The sequence below is a fragment of the Rissa tridactyla genome, chromosome 6 (genome assembly GCF_028500815.1).
Source record: "Rissa tridactyla isolate bRisTri1 chromosome 6, bRisTri1.patW.cur.20221130, whole genome shotgun sequence".
Lineage (NCBI taxonomy): Eukaryota > Metazoa > Chordata > Aves > Charadriiformes > Laridae > Rissa > Rissa tridactyla.
In genome coordinates, this window is record NC_071471.1 from 24,535,704 (window position 1) to 24,545,174 (window position 9,471).

At 34.2% G+C, this 9,471-nt stretch overlaps 1 protein-coding gene across 3 annotated transcripts in view; it reads left to right on the forward strand.

Moving 5' to 3' along the window:
- PLS1 (plastin 1) overlaps positions 1 to 9,423 on the forward strand; it is a 47,508-nt gene extending 38,085 nt beyond the window's left edge. For all 3 annotated transcript variants that reach the window (XM_054205750.1, XM_054205751.1, XM_054205753.1), the window contains exons 11-16: positions 1,717 to 1,795; positions 2,966 to 3,080; positions 3,807 to 3,940; positions 4,919 to 5,042; positions 7,161 to 7,285; positions 7,751 to 9,423. In XM_054205750.1, coding sequence (XP_054061725.1) covers positions 1,717 to 1,795; positions 2,966 to 3,080; positions 3,807 to 3,940; positions 4,919 to 5,042; positions 7,161 to 7,285; positions 7,751 to 7,886 — 713 coding nt within the window. In that variant the 3' untranslated portion in view covers positions 7,887 to 9,423. The remainder of the gene's footprint in view (positions 1 to 1,716; positions 1,796 to 2,965; positions 3,081 to 3,806; positions 3,941 to 4,918; positions 5,043 to 7,160; positions 7,286 to 7,750) is intronic.
- The last annotated feature ends 48 nt before the right edge of the window (positions 9,424 to 9,471 follow it).

The window sequence follows — 9,471 nt, forward strand, 5'->3', positions numbered from 1 at the left end:
TTTGTTGTGGTAAGAAGTATGTGAAACAAAGCTGACTGCCTGAAGACCTTGCAGGGTATTATTTTTCTTTGTTTCAGCATGTATTCATTAGTGACTTTGGTAATTTTTACAAGTAAATATTCGAAACAAATACTAGTTTAAATTGCATATGAAAGACCTCATAATTTAGAAAGAAAATATATCAGTAGGATGAATATAATCTATTTCATAATAATTGGAAATGAAAGTAACTGGTAAGATGGCTGGAACTTTTAAAATAAAATTTATTCTGTTGGAGAATGTCAATTATAGCTGAAATTTCTTAATTTTTATATAAATATAGTTTGAAGTCCAGAGCTTTTTTTGGAAAAAGGGAAGAGACCTAGATTAAAATTGTAACCTCTATCTAAAAATTGATGTTATGACATAAGTCTGTTTCGTGGAAAAATAATATTACGGAGGTTTTCTTTCTATTGTAGTGATAAATACATGTTTATAGAGTAGCTTCAGTTTGGAAAAACATTCGTTGTCCTGTAGTCAATATAGAACTGCAGTACTAAATGAGGTGGTTTTCATACTACATAAGCCTCACTAGACAAACTCAGTACCATTATCCTCTGAGGAACAAACGAAAAAAGCAAAGAAAGCTCTTACTCAGATTTTTACGTGTTTGAGGACTGAGAAGTCTGTTCTTTCATTGTTTGGGGATGTTTTCTCCCTCCTCAATGTCCTTTCCGTTTTCCTAACGGTGAATTATCAGCCTAGGGGAACAAAGTGATGAGGTTATTCCAAGCTCACATATTCAGGCTAAATATTTTCTTAAATGCTTTTCTTTGATATAAGAGAAAACAGCTTATGCAGCACTCATTTGCATGCAATTGGACACAGATACATTGCTAAAATTTAGGAAATGTTGTATGTAGAAAATTAATGTATTACTGCAAACTGTAACTTTATAGGGAAAGAAGGTTAGTTTAGGAACTCAGGATTACAACAGATAAAAACAATCTAAGTCAGGAAAGTGAATGGCTGTGTTTTGGGGTTTTTTTCCTACTGAATTTTCTGTATTTCTCATAATCAGAGTTGCTAGTTAAAACCGCAAGAATAACTGGTCCCTTTGGCAGTATATAAATAGCTTCGCAAATTTAATCAATACAGTACTGCCTTGCTAAGTCTCCAGTTTTAAACACTAAAAAAGTGAGGTCTAGTGCTTTGGGGAGGACCTTCACAAATGAATAGTGGGAACTCCTGTGTGGAGAGAAGTGGAGCTGTTGTTTCTGGAGTTTGATGCAGTTGCAATAATTGTGTTAGTGCTAACTTTTAATAAAAATATGCCATTTCAAACACAGTTAAAGATACTGTTGAATGCAATTTCCACTAATCTTGGTTTTAGGAAATTACTACTAATCATCACTCTTTTCTCCGTGATATATTAATTATCTAAAATATAACCGACAAACTGTCTGTTTCTGTATTTTTACCAAATTGTATTTACGCAGAAAAATGTAGTCTAATCGTACTCCTTGTAGTGCCTCTGACCTTGTCCCCAGAACTGAGGGATTCTGATAGAATTCCTTCCACTTATTGGCCAGTAGGGACTACTGTTGGGGAAGGAAGAACTCATATTTTGGGGGGGGGGGAGGGGGGGGCGGGAACAGGTGTATGAGAGTCATTTAAACGTTGCTTATTAAAGTCTTTTCTCCAATAATTCATATAGAATTATATTTGTCACTGTAGGAGAAAGTAAGGAAGAAAGAACTTTCAGAAACTGGATGAATTCACTGGGTGTAAGCCCATATGTTAATCACTTATACAGGTAAGGCTTTTTTTTTTTTTTTTTTAAACAATAATTTGATTTCCCTTGAACAACAGGGGAAGAAAGATGGGAAGAAGAAAGGGAAGTTGTATTTCTACTAGAACAGTGATTTCCAGGTTTCCACACAATGTGATAGGAACTTCAAAACTGGTCTGTAGAACCTCATTAAGCAGTATCTGAGTCCAGAATTCTACTTATGATCTAGAGATACTACAAAATCTAACAGGTTTTGATGGGCTTCTCTCACTTACTTGTACTTTGAATTATGTTTTTTGAAAGGTTGAGATAATTGTGTTATATAATGCATGATTTTTACTTTCTCTCATGGCAGATGAAATGACCACAAACCTATTAAAACAGTAATGTAATTCTAAACTGTAAGAGAGGATAGATGCCTGCTGAGTAGACTGTAAGCATCTATGCAGTGTGGTATTCCCTCAAAATGATGGCCTTTTTAGGTGCTTCTGATCATTTTCAAATCGTGCCAGCAGTTGATTCAAATCCTATCAATAAAAGATGGGATATAGGGAGCAATTGGGAACATCTGCTTCTGTGTATACTTGCAGTTAGGTTTCATTTATTTCTGTTTTCTGACCTCTGTAAAGTGATACTATCTGTAGATAGCTTAACAGGGAGAATTTCATTTAGCAAGCAGCTGAAGGGAATTAGGGAATTATCAGGAATGCAATGTATAATGGGAAAATAATACTTTTCCTAATACCCTTTTTTTCACAAGATAAGTACAGTGGTTTAGATTATTCTCTAGCAAAATACATCTGTATGTGCAGATAAAGCATGAATGTTTAATATCTTGGAAAGTTCTGAGGAAATTAAAACTAGATCAATAAATGAAAACTCTTTAGCTAGGCGTTTTATCCGTGCCTACCCTGTGAAAACAATTATTTAATTAAAAGTTGGGAAAACCAGTGACTGTGCTTAATTCACCAAGATTTGTTAAAATAATGAAATTAAATATACAATTTAATGTAAATAATCACAGAAATCAAGCAATATGATATAGGCCAGTTTCTTCACAGAATGACACAAATTTTTATTTGTGACTGGAATTTTTCAGCAACTTAATTGCACTTCAAGAAGTCTCAAGTACTTAACATTTTCATTGTGAACATGAGCTCTTGTACTAAAAAACACTGTTCTACTCTGGTTTAGTGACCTCTCTGATGCTTTAATAATCTTCCAACTGTATGATATGACTCGTGTGCCAGTTGACTGGAACCATGTCAACAAACCTCCTTATCCATTACTTGGTGGTAATATGAAAAAGGTGGGTAGATACTCCGTCATACTGTCCGTTTCACTGTCTCCCTTCCTGCTGTTTGTAGTAATCTGGGTTGTCTAGATTTGCATGCTACTGAGACAGTCCTGGGGAAAAAAAAATATAAAAATCTTCCAGGTATTATCCCAAGGAATAAATAGTAGTTACAGTATATATTACTCTAGTTTCTAGATGTGGACATCTTTTGGCAATATTTAATTTAGGGTCTAGTTAGGGTATACAAGTAAAAGTTTTAGGCCTGACACAGCTATCGTTGCTTGATGCTCTTATATTGTGAGGTGTTTCCTCACAGAGCAAATTTATGTGCTGCCTGGAGAATTTGTGCAAGACTTGCAGAGTCCAAGCTTTCAGTTAGTTTTGTGATCATTATGAAAACAGAAATGTAGAGGAAAAAAAATACTGTCTGTTTAACACACTTCAATATTTTTCCAAATTCAGTTTTGATGTAAGTATATATTAATTCGTTGACTGTCGTGGAAGTGACCTTGGTTTTCTCAAGTGTGAAAAAAGATTGTCATTGGAATCTTGCATGCTTTCACTTATAGTAAAAACTGTGTTATTTTAATCACAGTGTAGAAAGGCTAGAAATCTTTCTCTAGCTCCAAATCTCACCATAGGTAACAGTAAGCCAAAGTAATTCAAAACACATAGACTGTAAGTCCGTATTATAGAAATACTAAGGTGTTATTATTTGCACACAACATTTATTTTTAGATTGAGAATTGCAATTATGCAGTAGAACTCGGGAAGACAAAAGCCAAATTCTCACTGGTTGGTATTGCTGGACACGATCTAAATGAGGGTAATCCAACTCTGACTTTGGCTTTGGTATGGCAGCTGATGAGAAGGTAAGTTAGGCACAGCATATGATAGATGTGTCTATATATGTATCTGTCCATGTGTGTTTATGTGTCTGTATATCAAGAAAAATTAAAGCTAGTGTTCAGCTCATTTAACAGGTATTTTAGAGAGCCATCTCTAAATACCCCTCTTCTCTAAGATAAACTTTTATACCTTTTTTGTAGTTTTGCATACTGTGTAATGGTTGAAACCACAATAGTGTGTATGTGTACACATCCATTTATAGAGACAATTAAAACCTTACATACTAAAAACTGTGATTAAAACTATAAATCCTGCAGCAAGTAAAAAGAGCAGTTTATTTCATGTTGATTCCATGTATCTTTCTGTAAGTAGAGAGTAATTTCAATATTTGTAAAATCAAAAAAAAGAAAGATAAATAGGAAGAGGTGATGTATGCTATGAAAGTTAAAATGGGAAGAAATTTTTAGGCCATCACAGCTATAGTAATGTAATTATCATAAAATCAAATAATATTATAATCAAATTATCATAAAATAAAAAAATGTAATTATCAAAAATCAAAATCTTGCTAGTGTACTGAGCAGGAAAAAAAATATTATAAAATTATTTCAATAAAGAGTATTTTATTGCAAACATTTTCCACAAGTTAATTTTCTTACACCTACCCCAAAACACTTAGTGCTTTTTGTTTCTCAGACTTAGGATTCAGTTTTCAAGGTGACTTGTACTTAAGCTCATGAAGTAAAATTAGTTATGATGTGCTGAGTAAAACAAATATATGAAGAAGATGTAACAGTGAATATTTTGAGTTTTGGGATGTTATTTTATTCTTGCAACAACTGAAGAAGTGATTTAAAGTACTGAATAGTTTGTAAGGTAAGGGTACCTTATGAAGATGAGTACTCAGCATTGTTACTTTGCTGAGGTAACATTTTACTTTTGCTTGTAGGTTTGTACTGTTAACGACTCACTAACTCAGACACTTATTTTCTTCATTAAAGGTACACTTTGAACGTACTATCAGACCTTGGAGAGGGGGAAAAAGTAAATGATGAAATTATTATTAAGTGGGTGAATCAGACACTTGCAAAAGCAAATAAGAAAACTTCAATTACAAGTTTCAAGGTAATCAAATTAATTTACTTTTCTTTTTTCCACATGTAATCAGATCTGGGATTTTTAACTTGATCTGTTAACAATTTGGCTTTAACAGTGGCTCTGCCGTCAGCTAGCGTAATTGTATAAGGAGATATTTCTGACAGTCTGTGATTCTTCAAAAGTATTTTACAAATCTATTAATAAGAAAAAAACCTCTAATTGCTGCTGTAAGATTCAAAACAAAACAACAATAAAAAGGCTAAATTTTGAAAGGGCCTTCTGTCTGAAGTTACCAATGTTTGGGCATGGTGTGTCACATATCTTCCAAATTTTTGGATATAGGCACTGTCATGCTTGTACAAACATGAAGAACAATTTTGGAATTACTGGGAGGGGGGAATCGCTATTTTTAAAAACAGATGGTCAAAAAGATGTACTCGTGTGTGACAGAGCCAGGAGAGGGAGCCCAAGTTAACCAGCGACATTTTTTGTCTTCACCGGCACTGCTGATGTGCAGCAGACCTGTACAAAACAGGAGCTTTTCCCATTCAGCAGATACGAACAAATTGATAAAGGAAGCTTTTCTTTCGCATTGTTAAAGGGTTAAACATGAAAGAAGTCATATGTATGTCAGGTGTGTCATGCTGTGTGAATCTCTTTCCTTAGAAATGGTAGATTAATAATTGCACTTGCATGCAAATACAACATTCTTATGTAGGTTCATTGTGTACTCTGAAACAGTTCTGCCTGTGTTCACAACAGAAACACAAGAACCTAGCAAGTTAAATATTTGACAGCTCACTGTGTTATTAAATTCAATTAGATAAGCATTAGGCAAAAAGTAATATCAAATAATTTTATAGAACAAAATATTTATTTTTTTACTCTAGAAGATAACTTAGGTCTTTATCTTCTTAAAAGGGATTGCTGCTTCTCTTATTTCTACATAAATTGTAATAATGGTGGTACATATATGTTGAAAGTAGGAGGAGAATCTGTCCCAACATCTTGCATTTGGTATGCCTATGGTTTTGGCAGGGGGGGAGGCACTGGTGTATTTTAAGGTAATTCAGTTGATGGTAGACCAATACAGATAAGGAGCTACTGATGTAAAGTGGCATTATTCAGTATGCCTTTTTTTACTACTGATTTTTGACAGCATTCACGTATATGTTGTCTTTCACAGTTTGAGTTTTTGTCTGTATTTTGAGGTTACTGCAGCGAGCAGATTGTGTAGCAGAGAAAGCAGAGGTCCCTGATTTTTATTGTGGACTATAAAAGCAAAGTTCTATTGAATTGCTGTTAGTTCAAACAATGAAAATGACAAAAGCGTGGGCTTTGTCTTATGGTCTTGGGGAGATACTCTGTGCATTCAATGTCTTCAAGCTATTACTATTTTCAAGTGTATAATTAATGTGGTGGCTGTATGGGACTTCACTGAATTAGAAATCACACTTATGGCCTGGTGGCGACGGCAGCTGTGTCGTGTGCCTTTGTTCCTGTGGGGGCTCAGCACCTCAGTCAGCCTCGCTGGCACTGTCCTCTGACTGCTGGTTTGGCACCATCATCTGCTTATCTGCCCTAACAGCTGGGCAAAAATATTCTAGTCTTAAAACAGCAATAGTACTTGCTGTTTTAAGAATAGAAGGAAACACATGTCTGCATATTAAATACAAAATACAGACTGCTTGTATTAGCTCAGAATACCATCTAGGTTGAAAAAGTATAAAAAGGATGAGCCATAAACTACTGCAGAAAATAGTTCCATTACAAGAAAAGGAGAAAAATAAAAGTAGTTGGGGAATGTGGATACCTCTTTGTTGTCTTGAAAGTCTGGTCCTTGGACTTCTTTCAAAGTTCCTTCCTTCCTTAGGGAAGGAGGGGAATTTCGTTCATTAAATAAATTTAAACCATTTGTGTAATAAGAATAATAATATCAGCATTGAGTGTGAACCTTATAATTTTGATTGTGGAAAAGAACAATAGACCTCATAAAGAGGGAGAAAAACCTTCACACAATAAAGTAACAAAACACGCTGCTATCTTTCAATAGGCATGTAAGATGTGCTGTTGGGCTTTTGTATTGTGAAAAGAGAATAATCAAAGCAAATTCCTTATACTAATCTTTTGAGTCTTCTCTTTTAGGACAAATCAATTAGCACTAGTTTACCTGTCTTAGATTTAATAGATGCCATTGCACCAAAAGCAGTTCGTCCAGAAATGGTCAAGAGAGAAGATCTTTCTTACCAAGACAAATTGAATAATGCTAAGTAAGTTTTAAATGAATGCTTTCTATTTTCCTAAAGTGCAGGAGATGCATGGATTTATGGTGTAATGAATGATTTACAGAGAGATATTCCACTAATACTAGTTGATTTGTTTCAAATAGATTATAAATTCTAATATTCTAGAGCTACTTTTCTAGCATATTTAAAATATGAACTCAGATTCATGGCTGGTAAGACCTACCAGCACTCCACTGCAACTAGTTTATTAATAGCCTGCCACCATCCATATTGTTTTTGACAAAAAAGCATTGATAACCAGTAGCAAAATGTCAGCCAATACAATTACTACTACATGCTTGCTTCACAATAATGTCCGTTTTCTCATAGAGTGTAAATACTGACTGAAGAGGCACATCCTGCTATTAAAATCTGTTGTTCTTGTTGTGAATCCTGGCACACTAGTAGATGCAAGAAAAATAACAATATTTATTTTCCCTTGTTTTCAAGGTATGCCATTTCAGTTGCTCGAAAAATCGGTGCTCGTATATATGCTCTCCCAGATGATCTGGTTGAAGTGAAGCCAAAAATGGTGATGACAGTGTTTGCATGTTTGATGGGAAGAGGACTGAACAGAATAAAATAATGAAGAGATGTAATACAACTTTCTGCCATGTTAAGCACGACGAATGCCTCACAGTTTACAGAGTTCTGAAGCTTAGTATAAAATGAGAAAATTCGTATGCATAAATATACTCATTAATTACATCTTAATAATGAGTTAAACTTTTATTGACTTTCATAACACGTTGATTATTTATGGGTAGTATTGTTCAGAACATGTTCATTACCAAATTAACATCACAAATTTGTATTGCTTTAAAAAAATCCCACACCGTATTAATCAAGCTTCATTTGTATTAGTTTCCGTAGCATTGTAAGAATCTGCTTCATTTTACTTGTTGTTTCAGGACCTATTGTGAAACATTGTTTGATTATTATTATTTTTTTTTGTTGGGTGTTAATTGCATGTAGTCACACAAGTCTCAAGGTGCATTCCAGTCCTATCATATTACTCCAAACCGCACAGAAGTTATCATCCTTGCCTTATTCTTTGAGAGCTTAACTCCTGTTGAAGCCAATGAGAGTCTCGCCATTGACTTCAGTGAGAGGAAGTGAAGGCCTATGATAATGTCTGGAAGCTAATGAATATTGCTGAAGCTGATAAACGTTTCTGTGGGAATAACCTTCAAATATACGTAGTAGTTTTGTTCTGTTACTGAGCAGGAACTTTTGCTGTCTGTATCTTAAGAAAAAAAAAAAAAGGAAATAGTAATCAGAAATGTGATCATGTCATTATTAGGTCTGCATACACATTAGCTTTTGCAGTTGGACTAAAAATCTGATTTTTTTTTAAATTTTTCATAAAATATTGTATAAGAAAACAATAAAGAGCTGGCTAGTCCAGTTTGGGGTTTCACATTAATATATTGCACTTCCTTATATATTACTACTTTTGATTTTCCTAAAGTATATATTGTGTGCAGAGGTTTTTGTCTAGAAAGACTGGTACATTGTCTGGATGAGATGAAGGCCATGGTTGTTATTAATTTTAAAGTAAGTATTTGTACTCCTTTCTTTGCAGCTGTAACTTTTCACCAGACATTCTGGAGCTGGATATTTAATGAAGTTATTACCAGAAGCCAAACAATAAAAAAGAAAGAAAACTAAATAAAAATTAAAGATTTTTTTTTTTTTTAAATATGAAGCTGCTACTTTCTCAGCTTCTGAAAACAGTCCTAAGTGTGGCAAAACCCAAGAATCATGATGAGTGAACTGTTGGACTAAGCTTTACATCTTCAGTATCTTGCAAAACATATGAACAGAAAGAAGATGTATCTATTTAGTTTCTAATTTATACAAGGGGATACAGGGAGGTGAGAGAATTAAGTGCTTGGATTTAGATCCATTTGTGTCTGTTTACTGGTTTGTATTGTCTGGACAAGAATAAATTATTAATATTTGATAGATAGCTGGTTTCTATTCCGTTTCAAACGGTGACTGGCTGTTGTACAGAATTTGAGTTCTGTGCCCTGATTCTGTAGTTGAATCAAAGTCCTCATTCAAGATAGGCTAAATGAGGCTTACTTCACCTCTATACCGCAACAATAAATTATCTCGAGATACGCAATTCTGAAGTACTGTATTTACTTGCACAGGCATTTACTCCG